Source organism: Berghia stephanieae, chromosome 5 (genome assembly GCF_034508935.2).
Source record: "Berghia stephanieae isolate SIO BIC M18660-M18661 chromosome 5, UCSD_Bste_1.3, whole genome shotgun sequence".
Taxonomy (NCBI): domain Eukaryota; kingdom Metazoa; phylum Mollusca; class Gastropoda; order Nudibranchia; family Aeolidiidae; genus Berghia; species Berghia stephanieae.
In genome coordinates this window covers 10,009,576-10,033,640 of record NC_088364.1, presented here as the reverse complement: position 1 = coordinate 10,033,640, position 24,065 = coordinate 10,009,576, and the positions used below count along the sequence as shown (strand labels likewise).

Sequence of the window (24,065 nt, the reverse complement as noted above, 5' to 3'; positions counted from 1 at the left end):
GTAGTGATGACGATGTGGTTGTGGTGGTTGTAGTAGTAGTGGTAATGATATGGTGGTTGTAATGATGATGTGATGGTGGTGGTTGTAGTAGTAGCGGTAATGATGATGCTATGGTGGTGGTGGTGGTTGCAGTTGTAGTGGTAGTGATGACGATATGGTGGTGGTGGTTGTGATGATGATGTGGTGGTGGAGATTGTAGTAGTAGTCGTCGTGATGATGATGTGGTCTTGGTGGTCGCAGTAGCAGTGGTAATGATGACGTTGTGGTTGCGGTGGTTGTAGTAGTACTGGTAGTGATGATGTGCTGCTGGTGGTGTAGTAGTAGTGGTAGTGATAATGATATGGTGCAGGTGGTTGTAGTAGTAGTGGTAGTGATGATATTTTGGTGGTGGTTGTAGTAGTAGAGGTAGTGATGATGATGTGGTGGTGGTTGTTGTAGTTGTAGTGGTCGTGATGATGATGTGGTATTGGTTGTTGTAATAGTGGTGCTAGTGATGGTTGTAGTAGTAGTGGTAGTGATGATGATGGAGTGGTGGTGGTTATAGAAGTGATGATTATGTGGTGGTGGTGTAGTGGTAGTGATAATGATGTAGTGGTGGTGGTTGTAGTAGTTGTGGTAGTAATGAAGTGGTGATGGTGGTTGTAGTAGTAGTGACAGTGATGATGTGGTGGTTGGAAAACGCATAGGTTATTGTAATACATGATTACACACATTCTCTAACTTTATTTTTAACAGCTTTATTGTGGCATAAATATACGCAACAGTTCTGAACCATTTTATTGTGGATTTTGATGTTGTTTGTCGTTTTTGTTGTGTCGTTATGTTGACATAGAGACCGAATCCGTTCTTTTTAGTGAAGTTAAATAGCTCAACATGGCTGATATAGATTGTAATTAAATCATTCAGATTGAGAGTACCGTACTCATAAGTTGTTTTTTTGTTTGTTTTTAAGGGTTTTACGGCGCTTGCAACACATTAACGTCATATCAGCGCCAGTAAAAAGGAAGAAAATGGGATAGTAAAAAGTTCTAGAATTGCAATAAAGCATCCAAGAAAAGGGAAGACAAGGGGGAATTGGTTCAAATCAGAAACAGGTGTAGATTCCAAAGGCACTCTATCAAAGTACTTAGTTTGAGATCACTAAAATTATCATCCAGACACAAGCACAGGTCCCCACTAAGAGGAACACACTCAAATGTTTTACAATTCATAATATATAATATAAAGAAAGCATAATACAGTGCATAACAGAGAGATGATTTACAATGAAAAAAATATCATCTCCCAAAACTAACTATACATTCGACTGTTTCCCTCTCAGCCAGGGCATCTGGCCAGGACCAGGACAAAACCAAGTAATCTCATTCCAAGACAAAGACAGAAAGCATGTTGGAAAACAGATATAAGGGGATAGAAGACACAGTATGTACCCCCCCCCCCAAAAAAAAACCCAACAAAAACAAGCTTAATGATAGGATGGAAAAAAAACCCAAAACAAACATCTATGTGGTGTTGAAGATCATTAGAACAAATTTATATTTATTACATTGAAATTCAGCAAACAAGGCTCGGAGATTATAGAATGTGTCATTTTTCCATTAAAGTAAATTTAATATTTTTATTTAAAATTGTACTTTGATAGTAACCAAACAAGCTAAAAGAATACATTGATGTACAAGACTACCATTTTTTTTAAATGACAAAAATTAACCTTTAATATCGATCTAAAAAATGTTTATATAAGTGACAAGTGTATGGTTGCCCTATATACGAAGGCTGTCCCAGAATTAAGGTAAGTAACGCCATAGCTCATGAACCACTTGTTGTTTCTAAACTTTGTAAACTGGAAATTAAAGCCACAGTGCAGTGCCATAAATTGAGCTAGGGCGAGGTGACTTGCTCAAACCACACAACGCAGTAGCCGGTGATCGAACTCTGTACATTTCAGGTACGAAGCAACGATCATACCATTGAGCCACGCTGCCCCCCTTGTGTAACAAAATCATAAAAATCATGGATTCTTTAGCAATTCAACTCATATACATCTTTTTAGAAAAGAAGGATAATATATATATTGCCAATGAAAACAGGATTTAATATTGGACATACATATTTGGTCGGAGAATTGATGTGACGATATTAAATTATAACAACTCATCCTGCATTTTTGGATTAAATACTGCATCCCAGAAAAAAATTCAAAGAAAGCAATTTCAGTAATAGTTTTAGCTGAATTTGCTGGGGGGGGGGGGGGGGGGGGGGGGGGGGGAGAAATAACCCTACTGCTTCATTAACAATAATTAAATGAATAATCATATGAATTTAGCTTTATTTAGATCAAAATATGATCCGACTCTATCGCTCTAGGTATATCTTCTCTTCTTTAACTCTTAAGATAATCATTTAACTTTTCTGACATCGCACTAGCAGCATGCAGTCAGATACATGCATTGGTTAAAAATAACTGAGTAATTATCAAATGCATAGTCTTATAATAACAAGAATGTTCACTGACTTAGGAGTTTCGTTTCCCCTCCATAGCCCATCATGAGTACCACATCTGGCACTGCTAAATGACCATAGACATGCAGTAAGTATACAGATTAAAGTACAGCTTTCTGACTGCTGTGAGCCCTGAACAAGTATCAACCGACTTTGATCTGTTTCGAACTCAATAGCACCACTTGACTGAAAAGTAGATCGAGGACGACGATGAACTGATATCAGATGTTGAAATTGGCTCAAAAGTCTTGACATCAATTTTTAGAGGAAGGGTAAATTTGTCCTTCTGTTGCGGTAAAGTAATGTAAATGGTGCTGCTTGAAGCTCGAAGAAATAAATAACAATGTGAAATTGAATGTAAGCTTCAATTTAATATACGAAAACAGATAATATGGACATACCACTTCCTGCAAATCAATGTTTTTGTTTATTCATCTTAACAATGCCACTACCACATTATCACGACGTCAGTAGTGTCTCATTCATCCTGTTTTGTTGATAAAGAGGAAACCCAAAACATCCATTTTATCTGTTTTCGTATATTAAATTGAAGTTTACATTCAATTTCACATTGTTATTTGTTGCGGTAAATGAAATGCATTGATCAGCATAACAATCACATAGACAAGTAGACAAACGGTATGTACATAAGCTGTGAAGAAAGTTTCATTAAATTTCCTCAACACATTCAGAGCTACGGCATTACCTTAATTCTGGGACAGCCCTTGTAACCATACAATTATCTTACTTTATTTAACATTCATAATATCAGCATACAGCCTACACACTCCAATCTGATTTTTTTTTTAAAGCCCTATCACTAATCATAACTAAAAGAAACAATATTTTACAAGAAAAAAAAAAATAATAAATAAGAACAAAATGCAAATTAAAATAAGAAAAAAAAAAAAGAAAATCATTTTTTCTTTCCCTTCTTCAGTTTGTTTTTCTTCTTTAAGACTTTTTTATCTTTGTGTTTCCTTTCTGCATCTCTTTTTCTGTTAGCCTTCCGTGACTTCTCCAAAGATAATTGGTTGCTGCAGTTGGCTAACCTATTGGAGAGAATTAAAAATAAAAATTGATCTTTGAAGCTCTTTTAAAAAACAAAAATAATATAACTGAATATGCGCTATTACCATTTTAACTCTATTGCAGTCAACATGAATGAAAACAACCTTGCCGCCGACTTAAAAAATACTTCAAAGCATCTTAAACTCTGAAAAAATCTCAGTGTCTCCATTGAAAAGTGAATCCACAACCTTTCATTCACAAGGTTGGTGACTTTCTAAAGGGTTGCCAGTTCAGGAGTCAAAAATTTACTGAACTTTCACGCAAACTCATAGTCAGACCACTTTCCTGAGTATTAACCTCCAGTAAAAAGACATTATATTTAATTACTTTTGTTTGTTTAGCAGGGGATTGGAAAACACAATGAGAGGGCTTATAACATACTGAATTCTGTAAATATACGGAAAATTGGCAACCTTATATCTACAAACCCTCAAAAGAGAGTGAAATCTCACAATTGACAAGTTGATATCCCCGAGCATACCTACTGTAAACAATAAGCAAAATGCTTACTTGTATATTTTTCCATTAAATTGGAATTTCCACTGAAACATTTGTATAAGCCTATATGCATGAATTCCATCTTAACTTATTTGAATTAGTAAGAGCACATTCAATGATAAAAGCAATGCCCCAATTCTCTTTATTGGTATTCCTAAAACATATAGACTATTGTTAATAAATTATAGCATTTTTATATATTAATCCAGACGAAACTATCATCAATTATTCAAAAGAAGTAAATATGTTTCAAAGCATGAGTTTAAGTCAAGAAACAGACGGACGGTAGCCTAAAACATTCTCACTTGTTGAAAATAGAAGACATTGTCTCTCAAACTTCTTCCATTGTCTATTTATGTCTGCATGAGAGTTTTGGTGTGTTAAATATGACATCAATGAAATTCATGTTTTGATTAATGGTGTAACCTTTCAACATAATATAGTAGTATGAGACCAATCGAAGCTGCTGCTAAGTTCTGACTAATTCACAACTGAGTTGAATGAGATATTGTGTGTACAAAGAGCACGAGTTTTGCAATCATTGTCACCATTCCGCTGAGCCAATGATGCACTCATAATCATGAGAGACACGGTTTTCCATTTTTACGACTTTGATTCAGCTTTAAAAACAAAAGCTGTAGCCTATATTCCAAAGTGTATTCAGCTATAACGACTCAGACTGTCATTATTTCTAAAGCGTTTGCAGTCAAAAATTTGATCCCATGGGGAGATCCTTTTTATTTTGCATTATCTATAATTTTATATTGAAAACTTACTGTCGAAGAAGTGATTTGTTTTTAGTTTTGGTGTCTGCCTGGGGTTGGGCTTGAGAAGATTCTTTCTCATCCGTCTCCTCATTTTCTGTGCTTGATGGTATCTAAGGAGAAAGTTTATGAGTAAAAGCAGGTGCTAATTGATGATGATGACGTGATAATAACGATGATACAGATCAGCCAATCAATAGCCGTTGTACGACTTCAAAGAGCAAGATGGTAGTTTAACAACAAAAGTCATATCTTATGAGATGGATCAAGTGAGCAAAGGGCAGGAGAGCATGAATGTTAGTTCACAGCTCAAGGCCTGACCTATTATTCAAAATGCTTCATCCCTCATCCCTTAGGTGTGCAATATGTGAAAACCAAACAACTCCAATAGCTGATGCAACTGTTTGCAAAGTTTCATGTTTTTTAAAATAATCCTTTAAAAATTCATTTATTTGCACATTTTGTCCAAACTTTAAAAATATTTTAAAAATTTCATACTGGTTTGCAAGCCTGGGCAATGACATTCAGAGGCCTGCCACAAACAGCAAACAAAAGTCTTGTGTATTTTCTTTTAAGAATCTTAATTAAAGAAAATAATTGTGTGACTCCCACCACTATCTTCGCTCTAATCGCTTTAAAAGAAATGAAAAAGTGTAGTGTGGATCACTTTAATAACATATATACAGATGTACTATAAGCACTCCAATCCTACACTTGAGAAATAATATAGCTTTTTACTACAGTGCAAACCGGATAAAGTCAACACCGTAGGACTGAGAAAAATTGTTGACTAAAGCAAAGTTGAGTTTATCCATTATCATTTTACAATATGTAACAATGAAATGAAAAATGATAAAATATCAACTTGTCAGAGAGTAAAAACAGTGTGTCTACTTGGAAATTATGCCAAGAAATGATAGTGAAAGAATAGAGATAAAACCGCGATGATGGTCGGATGAATGCATGGGTGTATGTGTTTTTGTAAAAAAAAAAAAAAAAAAAACTTGAGCTTTTATATAGAGCAATATCCATAAAACGTGCTCAAAGCGCTTTACAAGGGGTCCCTGGTCAACAGCAACATTTAACATGTAAGAGGGGACATAATGCCTGTTAGGCGATATTACAATTGTTCGGACAAAGACAACGCTGTAAACGGCCAGGTACTCATTTTACACCTGAGTACGGTGAGAGAATGTGAGTAAAGAGCCTTTTCCAAGGACTCAACTATGCACAGAGAACGAGGCTCGAACCCAGGACCCTCCGATCCGAAAGCGAGTGTCATACAACTAGACCACATAGCCGCACAATATTTTTTGTATGTGTGAGTCTGTGTGTGTTTGGGTATGTATGTGTATTTGTATGCTCAAGCGGGTCTCATAGTGCCATTCATTGCACAATGGTGTATTCACAATCAAATCAGTAGTGGTGGGGGAGAAACTAGCCAGTATGTAGGCTGACTGGCAGATAAACACACACTCATTTAAGATTGCGCAAGAGCTTTGGAATTGCCAGAGAAAGTGTACCCTATTTTTCTCTCTGACTGATTGTGTGTCAATAAAAATGCGAGACTGGCTTCAACCTCTCTTCCTTAATCTATGCTCCACTTACACTGCACAAGCACAGACACTCTCACTATACACATGCCATGAGTCATCATGGCATTGGAAAACATAAACTTGGAATAATCTGCATTCTCGTCCAGGTAGTGCTCAGGCGTATTCACCCAGATGTTTTTACTAGATATGTTTGTTTTTTTAATTCCTTCAATTGAAACGTAGAAGTTTCACCTTGAAGATGGAATAGCGGAACGTCGATCAATTATGGAGAATGATTCTGTGAAAAACAGAGAGGTAGGAGCTTCTGAGTATCTGTAATCATGTTGCATGTCGATAAAATTGCTTTTACATTATTATTGCTTACAACAGAAATTTCGTTTAAAAATCAGCTTTAAAAGTGGGCACTTAGACAGTGACATTTCATGATCGCCACTGTATAAAATTATAAAATCCACACAACTTCAAAACCCTCACATTTCCTGTATTCTGCCCAAGTCTGAGGCCAGTTTTTCCAACAAAATCCACTTCCCCTATGTTGGTGATGGTGACTGTATGATCAGGCATGTCAAACACTTCTGGCTTAGCCAACTGCTCTATTTCAGGAATGGGCGTGTAAGACTTGCTCATAAAAGTTGTTGAAGACTTTAGCTCCTTAATCTGAAAAGTTAAATTATAATAAATCATATCAAATTATTTAGCACTATGATCAAGCATATGAAACATGATTGGAAATTTCTGAGAAAAACAGAGGAAAACTGGATAATATCGTATGAAAAGCAAATTTATCTTTAATTGAACAAACTAATCTCAGACCCACACTTGGACCAAGCTAGTTCAATAAATCCAAGGCGTACTGTGCCCAATTCCTGTCCACTGCGCACAAAACTATGGTGGAAATAATGACACCCCTAACCCAAAAGGATTCAATGTATTAATGCAAGCAAATTGGAAACACAAAGACATGGATGTATACTTATTACAAAATTACACACGATGTATGGGTAATAGAATAATCTTTGTTGTTTTGTTTTTTTTTAATTCAAAAGGTTCTACCTACATAGAGATGTCACGTTCTGTATCCAATTGGCCAAAAAAAAAAAATTAAAGGCCAATTCTATGTTATGTCTAACCTAGAAACAGGAATAAGATGCCGTCCAAAATGGTTAAACTCAAAGAGTTTAAATATTTTATCTTATAATTAAAAAAAAGATAATGTACAATACAATAGAGAGATGATTTACAAGGGAAACAAATGCTTTCTCATGATTAGAAAAACAATTTGACAGTCTCCTGCTCATTATATAAATATAATACTCAAGGAGAGGGCTAGAAAAAAACAAAAGCTCCCAATCAAGAAAAAGCAACATGTATCAATAACTGACATATTGGGAGGAGGATTGAGAAGGAAATAATACCAGGGATGCCCTTTGCTAAAAACAACAAAGTTTGAACATTTTTCTTGTCAAGACCATATGAAAGTATTTTGTGCAAGGCTTATCTTCATCAATCGGTAATACCCTTAAATAATAAAAAAAGGATAAATATCCATCTAGCTCCCCATTAACTGTTGCCTTTAAAATAATTATATTTTCCTCTTTTTAAAATCAATACATTTTGCACTCAGAGCTGATTCCTGAAATCATTGTTTTTAATATGAATGAATAGGATGGACTCACTTTTTGGCGAATTGCTTTCTTTTCACCCTGAAGAAATTTTTCTTTCTTGTCTCTTGCTACTTGTTTTCTTTGTAACTTTCTCTTGTGAAATCCTTTCAAATATTCCCTGTAAAAAAAAAGATCAGATCTCAAATTACCTTTATATAATATTCAGCCAGTGACTTTCAATTTTACTCAAGTCTGACATCATATCTTCCGATTTTCACAAAGTCAAAAGTTGAATAGCCATGACATTAGGTACCACACAATAGACGTCATTTTTGTAGCAGAAAAAATAAAACCTATATATTTTGCATCACGTCTCGAGAAAAGGACTATTTTTAAACCGAGTCATTCAACCATTAATATCTCTGCCATTAAAAAATATACAGCTAAACTTGGTATCAACTTACAGAGGAAGGTTTCAGCTTCATTCCTATAGCACTTCAAAATTTTAAAATGGGCGTTAAAGGTAGAAAAATCCTGTCTTAAAACTTTACAAAAGCGAAAAACCTGACATATTATTGATATAAAATTTGAACCAAGTCTATCTAAAAGACAAACATCTTATCCCTATTTGTACCAATTTGATTTAATGAGGGTTGTGTGATGACCAAAGTATTGCTTGTTTTTAAAAAATCTAAATTGTTGACAAAAAGAATAGAATTCACGAAAACCACATGAATATTTTATTCAAGTCCGATCATAATTTATGTTTTTGACAGTTTAAAACAAGAATAAATAATCACCTCTTCAACATAAAGAAATAGCCCCATAAATGAAAATACGGTTGGTTGGCCAGGAAGCCAAACTCTTGGTCTCCTAAGCCAAAACAAGCCATTTTGGAGGAACTAAAATGAGCCATTTTGGTTATGGAACCAAAACGAAACAATAAAGAACAAAAAAAACAAACAAAAACCCAAAAAAACTCCACAACATAAAGAAACATAAATGAAAATACAGTTATTAACGTTGGAAGACAAAAACATGATCTCCCTAGCATAAATTGAAGAATATTATTTTTTTAAAAGTGAAAATGAAAAAGAAAGAAAAAGAAAACTAAATTATTGTGTTGGACAGCTGATAACAAATGATCTCTCTTCTGACTTATTTGGAGGGGGGAGGGGGAGGGCGCATGTTTACAATATTATTACAAGTTACAAGGCTTAAAAGAAGAAAAATAAAAGACCAGCTACAAAAACAAACAATCATGTTACAATCGAGCAATAAATGAAGAAGAAAAAAAAATCGCCCCTTCAACAGAAAGAATCAATTTCATACGCGATAATACGGTTTTATCCCGGGAAGCCAAAATCTTGGCCACCCTGGTCCTAGCCAAAATGACTCGTTTTAGTTTTGGCTGCTAGGGAGACAAAGATTTTGGTCTCTCCCAGGATAGACACTTCCAATTCCTTTACTTTCATTAATTTGTCAGTAATATTTTCATCAGTAGGGGGCTACGCTTTTACCATGTTTTATCATTATGATTGATTCTGATTAGATGTTGTCACATGGTGAACAAAGTCAATGCGATCGGTCAACAAATAATGGGAAATTTTCTGATTCTGAGTCTCAGTTCTGATTCTGATAGGCACTTCGATATCTCCCAATTCAGCGCTTACCCGATAGCCTCAGTTATCGCGTCAATCTTGCAACCAGATTTTGAGGCTGCTTTTTTGTGACCTCCAGTAAAAATTAGATTGCTCTTTCATTTGTGCATCAATTTTGATATTTTAGGCCTCATTTTGCGCAGGAATAATTTATTTATTGAGTGGTATCATTTTAGTTGAATTCCAAACAAGTTTTCTCTCTCTTTTTGTTATGTAAAAAATAGCGGCTTTTTGCTAAGAGCTAAAAAAAAGTACACATGAGATTTTTATTAGTACAAGGTTTGCATTAATCTTTAAATAAGACCCAATTCAGGTCTTAACTCGATGCGTAAAGTTGCTTTTGAGATGCGTTAAAACGGGTACCCTTATTTCAGCAGCAGCCATTTTGAATTTACGGGAGCTTTTACCCGGAAATGGGTAAAATCTCTCTTTCTCTTTGTAATTTATTTCTATAAATAGCCCTCAGTCCTCTCTCTCTCTCTCATCCATTTCCTCTCTTTTCCTTCCTTCTGCTCTCTCTCTTCCAGTCCTCCTCTTTTCCTTTCTTCTGGCTATCTCATCTCCCTTTCACTTTTATTCTCTCTTCTCCATTCCTTCATTCCTCCCCCTTCCCACTCATCTCCTCTTTCTTCTCCGTCTCCGTTCCCCTCTCTTACCTACCCCCCTCCCCCCCCTCCCCCCAATCTAATTCACCACCTTCGTCTTTCTCCACTGTTCTTCCTCCTTCAGTCAGTCTTTTTCTCTTGTTCTCCCTCCAACTTCACCTCCTTCCTTCTCTCTCTCTCTCTCCTGGCTTAACTTGAAAATTATTACAAACAGAGGAAGAGTTTGACAAACTGTTTAGTGGATCCATAATTGATGTCTTTTTTTAGCAGAACAAAACTTTGACCTTAATATTGAGGACTAATTTCCATGATTATACATTAAAGTAAAAGCAAGATTTGTCAAAGTGATTATGATGAAATTAACAGTACTAATAATAATAATAAATTAACAAATTATGATGATGATAATAAAGATTTTGATAATGCTATGTACATATTATGGCTCACAATTTAATTTGCCATAGTTAACAATGACTTTTTCTTCTGATGAATAATACAATACACATAAAATATATATAAATATAAATATGAAAAAAATACAATTAGAAATTTTAAAAAATAACAACGGAGATTGAAATAAATTTTTTGTATTTTACACAATTATATAGCACATTTTCATGAATTCACTTTGCTTGATGTGCTATACGTTCTGCTTTTTCCCCTCAACAGGCCATATCAACCCTTATTCATATCTCATAAATAAGTCATCTGTTAGGCGTACGTTTTGCTCAAACACTTTTATAAAGTCTATTGCATGCTGCCTATGGCCAGGCTCTTATTTACAGAAGTGTATGGACCTCATCCAAGGACACGCACGTTTTGTAAATGATGTCACCCATTTAGTCTATGATCACCCTCACCATTGCTTGACTTTCTTAATCAACGGTGCTGTACAGTACCAATATATTTGGATATAGACAACCACGTGTGGCACTAAGGGGGCTTCTGAATTATTCTCTAGATTTGTGTAAAAAGCCAGTTGCCAGGGTGAAGGTGTTTATCAGATGGATTCGAACTCCAGACATTGTCTAACGATCAATCAAAGCCAGTATAATACACTATATCACAGAAAGTAAAAGCAGAACCTATAAACTATCTTCTATTTGCTGCCATAGAATTTATCTTGATATTCTTATATTATACCTGCTTGGGTAGTGTGCTTAAGATTACAAAATTATATTTTCAGCATTTCGAATGGCATTGTTTTGCGTTATATATAGTATAGCCATTTTTTCCTACTGAGCTCCTGTTCTTTCAATGAAACTTAAAATTTATCCTCTGTAGATTCTGCTTCTCTTTTAGACATTTAATTTGATACCAATTTTATCACTGTAGCATAAATAGGGACAAAGTTATCGTGAATCCAATTTCTTTGATGTTGGAGTGCGTTATGTAGACTAATGTTATGTAATCTGCTCTTTTGTTACGAAGAGGTGTCCAAAAGTAATTTACGTAGTGTTTTTATGCACCTCCGTTGACGGTGTATCTTAACGGACTGTTTTTATACACCTCCGTCACACACGCTCATCCCACCCAATTTCACCAGCGATATTGTGTTTCTGTATTTGGACACAGCGAAAGTTATATTTGTGACATCTTTAGGATGTTTTAGTTAATAAATTTATATAAAAATAATAATAATTTTAAAAAATCGAAATATAAAACCAGAAAATAGAAGTTGCATTGAAGGAAAAAATAATGTTTTAGAAAGGCCTTATTAAATCTGATGAACAGTTAGATAGCTCCGTAGCCCAGTGGACAAGCTGTCAGACTCAAACCTTGAAAGTACTGGGTTCGATTCCCATTGTAGACATTGAAAAAAAAAAAGTTTACTTTACACTTTACAGAGAAAGACATCATTTTTTTTTTTTTTTTTTTTTTTATCAAAAATTTTTTATCATGTTTTTAAAAAACTTCGATTTTAATTTTCTAAAATTATTTATTTACTTGAGATCAGTATTTGTGTGCCATGTTTCTTTTTACTTTTGATTTTTTAAATTATTGTTATTATTCTTTAATTTATTATCATTGTATAAACGTACATAGGTAATCACTAAGCAGCGTGCTAAACTACAATCTAAAACTATTTAAACCTCATGGACTATGGACGTATGCAGCAACATTTTCATTAATTTACCATCACCGCCAACGGAGGTGCATAAAAACGCCACAAATAATTAATGTCCATTGTTTTTAAGCTCACTACTTTTCTGAAGGCATCTGCAAAAAAATAAATGAGCTTACTTTAACCTTATAAAAGTTAATGACATTTGAGTAGGTACTTTGGTAAACGTCCATTTGGCCCTCCAGCAGGGAGCCGATAAATGGGCTAGTGGCTGTGACCCGATTTTTTGGACTTTTGAGTGATGGGTCTCAGAAAAAGTTCCATAGATTTTTTGTTTATGGATGGATTTTAATGATTGATGTCTTATTTTCTTCAGGAGAAATTACTCTATCGTTTGGTGTAGTTTATTTTAAAATCAATGACAATTTAGTATAACTTTTGATTATGGATAAAATAGGGTATAATTTAGCTTTGGATAATTAAAAGATTAGTAGGGAGTTTAATAGAAATTTTAAATGTACCTCACACACTTGAAACCAATGTCATATGAAAGAGCTGGCAACACAGATTACAAAACAGTTTGAATTTTGTTTCTATCTTGATTAGAAATGTAGTTACGGCAGTTCAAAGTCTGAAATTTCAGACCGATTTTTACCCCAAAATTACCATTGCAAAGTTGTGACCGAAAACGCGTGATGTTAATAAAAAATGGTTAAAACAGTCAATATGGAGTTCTTATCATATATTGTATACCAAAATGTTCGTCTTATCGAGGACAATGAATTTACATTAATAAAGAGAAAGATAAACATTTCAAATTAACACATTATTACATAATATGACGCAAATGTTACATAATCAAAAACTCGGCTAGACGTAAGAATTTGCTCTATCACTTTTGGATTTATCCCCAATATCTCACTGAAACAATTGCAAATAATTACCCTCTTTTAATTAATACATAGAGAATAAAAAAGGGTTTGAGAGTATTTAAATGACAAGATATAAACATGTTGTGTAATGACACAATGAGTTTATTTTTACCTATGGCAATTTAATTGCATATAAATAAAATGGTAGATTGAAAAAGTTCAAATAAATTGAAACAGATTCCCTATTATAATTAGAAGGAAAGTTCTGGCTTTTAATACTTTAAAAAATTCTGCTGAACCACTTTGGGTTTATTGCTATTACATCATTTGAACTGACAATTAATATAATTTTATCCCCCCCCCCCCCCCCCCCATTCTCTCTCAATGTATGGGGGTGTCAAAACTAATAGAACTTCTTACCATAATAATTATTAAGGCTAAGGCCTTTAAAATATGGATACAAATGATAAACATACCTAAACATATGGGAAAGAAACTTGATGACTTGATGGCAAAGTAAAATTAAATTAAATTAAAGCAATTGGTATTTTTTAAATATCGATATTATTAATATCGAAATTCACAAAGAGAAGAAATATACGAACTTTTAAAACAAAAACTATAAAATGCCTATAAATAAAGTTGGAAAGTATGTATTCAAAATAAAAACATAGTAAATAATAGTACTGAAAATATTATGGATTAAATTTAACATAATACATAACTAAATTTAAAGTATCGATATGAATATCGATATCGCCCGGCAGCCATGATGAGAAGATAATGTAAACAAGGCATTTCGGCGCAGAGTTAAAAGGTGTCTGCGCATCGATATAGAGCCCTGAAATTTGGCATGAATAAAGTTTAGATGTTATTCTAAAAACAAGCGTTTAAATTTTAAAAACACACGCGGTAAATAAAAAAATAAATGCATTTGAAATTGAAAATTGCCAAATTTTAACTTCATATAACTTCTGGAATTATTTATGGATTTTTCCTTAATTGGCACCATTTAAAAGGAAATTGAAAGACGAAAATAATGATACCAGAATATCTGCGATATTCCTCTGTATAACGGAGTTATTCATCTTTAATTGAACCCCCCAAAACGCAAACGGCAATTTCCAGTCACAACTTTCCTATGGGCGAGTTGGGTCAAAATTTGACTGCCACTGCTGCTGCTCACTAAACTGCCTAAGATTAGAACTTGGTAAATCAAAATTTCATGCTGGCTCGTTTATTTAACATCTTATTTTTTATATAAAATTAAATTCAGGGCAAAGTTGTATACCGCATCCATGAAATTCGTACCAGCAAAATCCTTACCCAAATATTAGCGGCCATTTTAGACCAGTTTTGAAATCCAAATGGTGGTTACTACCGGAAATACAACACTTTTCAGGTCACAAAGTCCGTCAGTAAATAACAAAGGCAAATAGAAGACCATTTTTCAGCCTTTAAACTAACATAACTTTTCTTCTGCTTATCTGATTTTCACAATTTTGGTATCATTAGAATCGTGTTGAAAAGCACTTTAAAATGATATAGGTTTCATTGAGCTCAATCCAATTTGATTTTTTTACCAAAGTACCTAATTTGAGTGCGAAATCAACGGTTTCTTGGTCACAAAGTTCGAGAATAAATTACAATTACAAAGGAATATAAGTAGGCAGTAAGGCGCATTTTTCACCCAGTTATTTTACATAACTTTTTAACTATTTATCCGATTTTCATGAAACTGGTACCATTGGAATTGTGATTCTGAGCTTGATCTTATGAGATAGATTTTGAATATTTTATAAGTCCCTAATTCTGAGCGATACCTCTCGACTCTGACTCTACTCTCTAGCAGGTAACACATATCGCTCTAAAACAGAGTGCCATCTTGGTTTTAGCAGAGTCCATGAGCTGTACCAATGACTCTTTATGATAACAGTTATGAAACAAAATTCTTACGCCCTGGCATGCTCATCAAATTCCAAGATAACTTTTGATTTTCTAGGTTTAGTTTTAGACCCGTGTTTTTTCATCGAGGGCGCCGCCATTTTGAAAGCTAAAAAGATGGAGCGGCGGAGTGTATGCCAGATTAGATTTTTTAAAATTGCTAAGCAAGGAATGACCGTTGATTTCACTTGTCCTGACAGTGTGTTGGTGAAAGTTGATAAAAATGAATGTAATTGTTGTTAATTGATCTATAAGGTAATTAATGGAAGAAACAAAACAATTGAGCACAACAAAACTGAGCAACACAAAAACAATAACGATAACATAAAAAAGCCAAAATGCAATGGCAAGGTTTGAGATTTGGCATGATAAACATCAAATGGGCATTCATTTTCTATTTTAGTCTCCAACGGTCTGTGTGTAAATTTAGGGGGAAAAAACATTTTAATTGGAAGAAAGTTTGGAGAACTATTTATTGTGATACTTATTCACGATCTGTATTTTTTTTTTTTTACTTAGATCCGTTTGTGCAAAGTTCCAGTTTCAACTTTTTAAAGACTACGGATTAAAATAGATTTGCACGTGATCAAAATGTTTTCAACCCATGTGACATATCTTTTCGTAAACAAATTTATCACCTTTGCTGCCAGGAGATTGGACAAAGTTTTGATTGTCTTCGTGTCCTGGAACTTTTTGAAAAGTTGGTATTCGTTGGATTAATGAAATGGATTGCTTTTCTTGTGTTGCTTTCATTTAGTTGAGTACAAAGGGGATATATGAAATATGCGTGTCTGACTATTGGTTCTTATATCTCAATTTTTCTTACTAAATTCTTGACTGCACGGCGATTGAACACAGGTGAGGAGTGCCTTGATTTATTTTTTATTTTTTTATAAAGGGGTTTTTTTTATTTTTTTTATTTATTTTTTTTTTGTCTTTTTTTTTTGTTTGTTTGTTTTGTTTTTTTTTTTTGTTTTTTTTTTGTTTTTTTTTTTTGTTTTTTTGCTTTTTGTTTTTTGGTTGTTGTGGTTTTTGTTTTGTTTTTTCTTATAACAAAGCAAAAAAATAGGACTTGAGGACTTGGACCTTTTCATTTGTATAGAATTATAGAATATTGCTTTAAGCATCGCTTTTTTTATATAGTTTTAGTTTTATTTGGGGTTATTGTTGTTGTTTGTTTTGTTTTCAACACCGTCGAAGATCAGTGGTTGAATATGCATACAATAACTACGTGACTGACAATTAAAGTAGAAGAAAAAAAGAAGCTACTTCTGCTACCGCTACTACATATACTACTACTTAGATACCACTACACTACAAGAACAACCCTACTACTACTACTACTACTACCTACTAATTTACTATACTACTAACTACTACTATTATATATATTATACTACTATTACTATACTTTATATATACTATTATTTATTATTCTATATGCTGTAAATTTTTTGTGCTACTATACTATACTACTAATACTACTATTATTATATACTTATAATACTACTACCACTACTACTACTACTACTACTACTACTACTACTACTATTTATTATTATTATTATTATTATATATTATTATTATTATTATTATTATTATTATTATTATATTATTATATTTATTATTATTATTATTATTATTTCTATTATATTATTTAGTAATTTAATTATATTATACTACTACTACTACTACTACTACTACTACTAGTACTACTACTACTACTACTACTACTACTACTACTACTACTACCACTACTACTACTATTATTATTATTATTATTATTATTATTATTATTATTATTATTATTATTATTATTATTATTATTGTTGTTGTTTTTATTATGGACACTTAACAAGTTTTACTGCATGGAATGTAAATTTGGTTCTCTATTGCTTGTTTGGAAGGGGGGGGGGGGATTAAACACTGTAAATAAAGCATGCTGAGTAATAGGAATTCATGGAAATGCACATTTAATTGTGTATGTTTGTTTAATTCGTCTGATTATTATTGTGACAAATAAATTTTTAATGCTATTTGTTTTTTAAATTATAGGGATTGATTGAGGGTTTGATATTTTTTTAAGTACGCCATACACCTGGTAATTATTTATTATTCTTTTTTTTTTTTTTTTTTTTTTTGCCGCCATCGAGATTACAATTCTCGCCACATTCGATCCTTTAGGTTATATAGCCAGTGTCGTTGCCAAAGGTGTATGTGATAATTTCAGCACATTTTATATGCCATTGCTTTTCCAGCCACAGTTTCCAAGCATTTGATGATTGATCAGTTGGTATCTTTATATGGCTTTATCAAATAAGTACGGAAATTGCTTATTTGTGTCTGGGTGGGAAAGGGGGGAGGGGTGGGCTTATCCAAGTCTTTGCATGCAAGCTTCGATTATTTATTAAAATCTGACACATCGTGCCATTTTCGACCAATCGTGCAGCTATCACCCTGCAATGTGAAACATACTTCAAAATAATATAGTCCGATTCGCATTGCTGTTGTTATTGCTCTGTCGTACTGTGAATAAACACTCATTTTAAATTTTGACCAGAAAATTCGTCCTTCAAATATCGGTCAACTAATATTATCGATATTTGAGGGTCGAGTTTTCTTGCCAAAATTGTTAATACGTGTTTTTTTTTCCAGAGTAGGATTAGTGATTCATGGAGAAAATCGGTCAAATCTGGAGTTAAGAGAGATAAGATTACTAATTTGAGAAGGAATGGTGATTTCAAAAGCTTTCTGTCTCGCACTGCAGAAGTCACAAGTCCTGAATTGTCATTTAAATGATCTGCTGAGTCAGTGATTCTATTCATTTTTCAATCTGGAGTTGTACTAAACAAATGTCTTTCATTCCTATAACACATTATAATCGCCGTGTGTGTGTGTTTGTGTGTGTGTGTGTGTGTGTGTTTTATGTGATAGTGCGTATGTGAGGTGAAGTTTGGGGAAGATAAATGAGATTACTGCATGTTGGAATACTCGAAATTATGCCCTTTAATGTCGCGGCGTCCTACATACATCAACACACACACACACACACACAAACACACACACTCAGAGAGAGAGAGAGAGAGAGAGAGAGAGAGAGAGAGAGAGAGAGAGCAGTATGAAGAGACAACTAACCGATAATTATCAACATTTTTAAAACTCATTCACGTGAGTTTTATCAATATATTTGAGGCTCTCTAGGGAACTGGTCCGTGTGTCGCATTTTTCATTTTATGGAAATAACGTCATTGGTAGGGTGTAAAATACAAGTCTGTACATGTGGCCATTTATTTTATGAAAAAAAAAGTGAACAAACTAATAATAATACAAATAAAAATTGGCTGTGATTTTGAGAAACAGTTTCAAAATTTACCAAGCGTATTTTCAAATGCCGCAGTAAAAGAAAAGTAAAATTAAAATGCTTAAAGTGGAATTATTCCTTTAAAATTTTGACAATATGAATTGAATGGAAGATTCAATTTTTTTAAAAACGATGACAAACAAGGTGGACGTATCCCCTTTTCGATCATTGATCGAACATCTACAACGCTTTTAAAACGATGTCCTTACAGTGTCGTTTCAACTTTCGGGAATAGAAAAAAGTCACATGTGCTAGGCTCGTAGAGGATGGAGGATGACCAATGTTTTTCATATCCTTTGAGGCCAAACATGTCCGTGTACAGTGTATTTGTGTAAAAACCATCTTCCCGATGCCCAAAACTGTGGCTTCTAATTCTAAAATATGATCTCAAACGCGGCAAAACTCCGGTTTAAAGGTTTTGCTTCACAAATAGGCCTTTAGGTTCAAATTCTCGATGAACAGTTCTTCTGCAGTCAAAGAAAACAATTAAACAATAAATTTCATTGTGTTCTTTATTTGAGGAGCCTTTTTTTTTTTGGACTTCGAGTGCCCTCCGTCTTGATGACTGCATTTTTGCCTCCCGGTCGTAGTTGTGTCTCTAGAAACAAGCTGTCATTATTCCTTACGTTTTTTGCAAACGTTTGTCCGTTTCTGCTTTTGCTTTGCTGAGAGAAGTCGAGACACACACTTTGTAGAAATCTTCGTCATTCCATGTGTCTCGGTTTTAGCCTACTTACCTTCTCTCAATTAGTCAGTTTTAACAACTATTGTGATTCTTGTTTAACTTCGTGAATAACATAAACAATTTTTTTTAAAACAAAGAAAGGAACAACCGATATGGTATATAAAAGCCTTTTCGCTGAAGGTGCACAATTTTCAGACACCTCGATTCGTTTTACAGCCTATCTATACTATGATCCAATGTTTTATCATATTATTTTGGTTACGACACAGTAAAAGAAAAAATAATACGCTCTAGATCACGTCTGCTGTGTTGTTTTCTGTACCGTATCATTGAATCTTGAGAAACAGATAGGGATTTTGTATTGGGAAGAAGGGCAGGGGGGAGGAGGTTCCTGTTTTTCAAGCCTATCTGTTTTCCTTGTGTAAATCAACAATGTTAGCAGACATTTCTTTGACGTTTTTGGCTCATCTGGTATAGTGTCTACGTGCCCAAGTTTGGAATTGCAGATTCAACGTTAAAACGTAAAATGAATTTTTAGGACTCGGGCCTTTTTTATATTTATCTGTTTATTTTATTTTATTTTTGTTGTAGTTATTATTATTATTATTATTATTATTATTATTATTATTATTATTATTATTATTATTATTATTATTATTATTATTGTTGTTATTGTTATTATTATATTATTATTATTATTATTATTATTATTATTATTATTATTATTATTATTATTATTATTATTATTATTATTATATTATATATTATTATGATTATTATCATCATCATTATTATTATTATTTTGTTTTGATTGTTTTTATATTCTCCACAGTAGAGCCTATACATTTATCTCAAACTTTTTAAATTATTTTTTTTTCTCAATAATTATTCCTTATTCTGCATTGTGTGATGGCTTTCCTTCAAATAATATGTACACTCGGTAAGGAGGTCATTTTTTTTCCGAGCTAAAAAATAAAAACAACCATGAAAGAAACAAAACAAAGCGAAAAAAAAAAAAAAAAAAAAAAAAAGAAAAGAACCCAGATTGAAAGGCAAGCTGTATAAACGTTAACACGACTTGACAGACCGGGTTTTTGTTTACTCCAACCAACTCAAACTCAAACAATTTACCCCATTTAATCTGACGGTTACTTATTGGCAGGTCTGATAACCCAAATTGTTGTGGCCTCATTGTTGTAATGGAAATACCAACGCAAAATATTGTCCTCTACAACAATGTTAAATCAATCCCATAATTGCGTTTGGTTATCAGTCCTGCAAATATGTACACCTTGCTACAAACCTATTCGTATTCGCCAATATATAATATAGCTGGAAGAAAAAAAACCCCCACATATTTAAGACTTGGGCCAGAAAACTCGTCATTCAAATATCGATCGATTAAAATGACCCTCATCTTGGCAAAAACTCTCAAGCCTGGGACTTCGCGAAGTCTTCAATGAAGTCCCAGGTTTGAGAGTTTTTGTCAAGATGAAGGATATTTTAATCGATCGCCTATTTCAAAGTCGAGTTTTCTAGTCCAAAGAAAAAAAAAAAATTGATGCACGTTTTGGGTTATTTTTTTCCGAGTAGTGACTACGATGTGACAAGGAATTATTTGAAGTCTCGAGTCTTATCGCTATTCCTGCAGTGTTGAGTCTGAGTCTGAACGGTCAGATCTGCGGTTATAGTTATTTGTCTATATAACGAGAGGGAAATATAATATTATAGTTGGGAGATTTTAAAAAAAAAATCCAGAATCGTCGTTAAAGGGTTAAAGTGCTTTTTTTTTCATATTATCGATGTATGATTCATGGCTACGTGCACATTATGCTACTAAACGAGCGATAACCGAAGTCATATGTTTATTTCTCAATGTTGGTGAGTCATATGGGTTGTTTTTTTTCTAGATTGGAGAGGGTTGTTTTTTTTTTGTTTTTTTTTTTGGTTTTTTTTAAAATATATTTTTCGACAATTAGATAATGAATATAACATTGCTGACATGCACCGGCAAAATCCTTTTTTTTTTTTAATTCTACATTTTAGCCAGAAAACTTACAACTTCAGAGACAATACATTTATTACTTTTCATTTAATTACTTATTTCGATTTTCTTTTTCTTTTTTTCTTTTTTTTTATTTTTGTATTTTTTATTTATTTATTTTTTTTTGTTTATTTATTTATTTCACTTGAAAACATTCACAAGCCTTAACCTCCAATACGCTTTTTAAAATAAACATTTTGGCCAGGTACTTTTACTCACATTGACAATTTGCTTTTTTGTGTCGGATTGTGTTGTGTGTTTTTTGTTTAGGGGGGGGGGGGGGTCGGTTAGTTTAGATTTTAGGTAGAAAACTTACACTTCTACAATAGAACAGTTTTTTTATATATTTTGCTCAGTAAACTTTCACTAAAACGACAAACCGTATTGATCCCAGATGCAGGGGCGATTTTTATTTTCTGAACCCCCCCCCCCCCCCCACCTTGTCTACTCGTCAGTTATTCGGTGGCTGGATCTGTTAGATATGACAGGAAGTACTTGTCGAGAGACTATTATTCTATCTAAAAGATTTCAAGCAATCGTTACGGTCAATACCGTTCCCTTTGCTCATGAAGGGATTGCTCTTTTTGTGACTGTTTGGACATCCTGTTTCGTTTTAAATAAAAATAATCGTTTCGTCCTTATCTTGATACAGTTATACGGCCAAAGCGTTTTGTAATCTGGCCTAAAGCCTCTAATTTGAATTCATTATCACCCATCTTAATTGTCATCTGTATCTCTGTCTTCCAGAATGATAAAGTATTGAGCCTCACTATGTGTGCAACAGAGAGGATCTATCCAGAGACAAGTTCATGAATAGTGAAATAACTTCGTATGGAATAGCTGTTTTCAAAAGGACGATTTACCTCTGTTATCTGACAGTTGATCGAGTATTTTCTGTATGTGAGCCATGAGGCGTTATCGGTCTTGTCACCTATCGGGTAGCTCATTATGGTATAGTGTGACCATTTTTGCAGTCGCCTCCACGAGGATCTCTCACGCGACTGCTTTGCTATTGGTCATATCGCTGCTAGCTGGCTTTGTGGCATCTGATGACGGACTTGCGCCTGGGGGTTCTGACATTTTTGATGGAAGTCTTGTCGCTGCCGTGCAGGAATCTGTGAGGCAAGCCACTGTCAGTCCGGCCTTTATTGAGAGTGGCATCCGCCTCAGCACAGCCACCAACAGCACAACCACTACTACTACTACAACTACTACTACTACTTCTACCACTACCAGCACCACAACCACTACTACTACACCCACCACGACCACCAGCAATGTTCCTACAACAACGACATCAAAATTGCCATTCCATACTTTTCGACCATCTCAGGATGGTGAGTATCTTTATATATCCTAGGTAATTTTTTCATCCCACATCAAGTCGCATCCCCTCCGCTAGAATTTTAGTGTGTCTGTTCATCTGGGCTCTACTAATGATTATAACAATCATTATAATGATGTTGATGGTGACACTACTAGTACTACTACTACTACTACTACTACTACTACTACTACTACTACTACTACTACTACTACTACTACTACTACTACAACTACTACTACTACTACTACTACTACTACTACTACTACTACTACTACTACTACTACTACTACTACTACTTCTACTACTACTACTACTACTACTACTAATAATAATAATAATAATCATACGTAATAATAATGGTAACGAAAAGCGCTTTGAGCACGTTTAGTGGATATTGCTCCACATAAACGCTGAAGTTATTTTAATACAATAATAATGGTAATAATAATAATAATAATAATAATAATAATAATAATAATAATAATAATAATAATAATAAAGCTGATTGTTGATGATGATAATGTTAATAATATTAATGGTACTGGTAACGATGCAGCTGCTGATGATGTCAGTTTTGTAATAATTACAACAACAACAATAATAATAAAAAATAAATAAATAAATAAATAAATAAATTTAAAAAATATATTATTATAATAGTAATAATAAATAAATAAATAGATAATATTAATAATGATAAATATATAAATAAATAAATGATAACAATAATGATAAATATAAAAAATAAAATAATAATAATAATAATAATAATAATAATAATAATAATAATAATAATAATAATAATAATAATAATAGCTATATAAATAAGTAAATAATAATAATACTAAATATATAAATAAATAAATATATTATTAAATAATAATATAATAATAATAATAATAATAATAATAAATAGATATAATAATATAATAATCAATAATATTATAATAATAATAATAATAATAATAATAATAATAATGATAATAATAATAATAATAATAATAATAATAATATAAAAATAATAATAATAATAATAATAATAATAATAATAATAATAATAATAATAATAATAATAATAATAATAATAATAATAATAATACGTTAATTTTAATTAAAATGAATAGGATTTTTTATATTATTCAACACTCGATTTACCGTGTATGTATGTGTTTATGGGATGGGGGGGGGGGGGGGGTGAACGCAACATATTGAAAGCCGTTCGTACTGATGTCGAAATTAAAAGCATCGCAAGATCTTTATAGACTTCTTCTGTCTGAAATTTAAGTGCTGGATTACCTTTTTTATTCTTTTATTTTTGGCTGAAGAAAGGTTTTGAGCCTGAAACATTTCGTGTTTGGTATTTTGTACTTTTTGGAAACTGTTGTATTCATTTCGTTCATTTCTCTAATCCTTGTAGTGGATTACAAGATGGTCCTCAGCTCCAGTGGGCCAGCCGTGCTGGATTCTGCCATGGGGTTCACTGTGGAGCTAATCCCACAAGTGGGT

At 33.1% G+C, this 24,065-nt stretch overlaps 2 protein-coding genes across 3 annotated transcripts in view; one reads left to right on the top strand and one right to left on the bottom strand.

Moving 5' to 3' along the window:
• Window positions 1-1,507: 1,507 nt before the first annotated feature.
• On the bottom strand, window positions 1,508-15,263 carry LOC144972393 (nucleolar protein 12-like). 2 transcript variants are annotated; one of them, XM_078913530.1, is made up of 5 exons: window positions 15,155-15,263; window positions 8,068-8,173; window positions 6,866-7,048; window positions 4,848-4,948; window positions 1,508-3,554 (listed from the first exon to the last, which is right to left on the bottom strand). In XM_078913530.1, the coding sequence occupies exons 1-5, from the start codon at window positions 15,241-15,243 to the stop codon at window positions 3,419-3,421; spliced, it is 615 nt and encodes a 204-aa protein (XP_078769656.1). In that variant the 5' UTR covers window positions 15,244-15,263; the 3' UTR covers window positions 1,508-3,418. The 2 variants fall into 2 exon arrangements, with proteins under 2 accessions (XP_078769656.1, XP_078769657.1); XM_078913531.1 differs by lacking the exon at window positions 15,155-15,263 and adding an exon at window positions 15,022-15,154.
• A 478-nt stretch (window positions 15,264-15,741) lies between these two features.
• Window positions 15,742-24,065, top strand: part of LOC144973854 (uncharacterized) — a 29,834-nt gene continuing 21,510 nt past the window's right edge. The window contains exons 1-3 of the mRNA XM_078916745.1: window positions 15,742-16,000; window positions 21,980-22,569; window positions 23,977-24,059. Of these exons, the coding sequence (XP_078772871.1) occupies window positions 22,140-22,569; window positions 23,977-24,059 (513 nt within the window). The 5' untranslated portion in view covers window positions 15,742-16,000; window positions 21,980-22,139. The remainder of the gene's footprint in view (window positions 16,001-21,979; window positions 22,570-23,976; window positions 24,060-24,065) is intronic.

What these genes read in the sequence shown, in the direction of transcription:
- LOC144972393 (XM_078913530.1), bottom strand. Translation starts at nt 15,243, where the DNA reads ATGGCGGCGCCCTCGATGAAAAAACACGGGTCTAAAACTAAACCTAGA. An exon ending in AGAAAGCAATTCGCCAAAAA is followed by an intron (nt 7,049 to 8,067) that starts GTGAGTCCATCC and finishes TTAACTTTTCAG; the next exon opens with ATTAAGGAGCTAAAGTCTTC. An exon ending in TTGGGCAGAATACAGGAAAT is followed by an intron (nt 4,949 to 6,865) that starts GTGAGGGTTTTG and finishes CTTTCTCCTTAG; the next exon opens with ATACCATCAAGCACAGAAAA.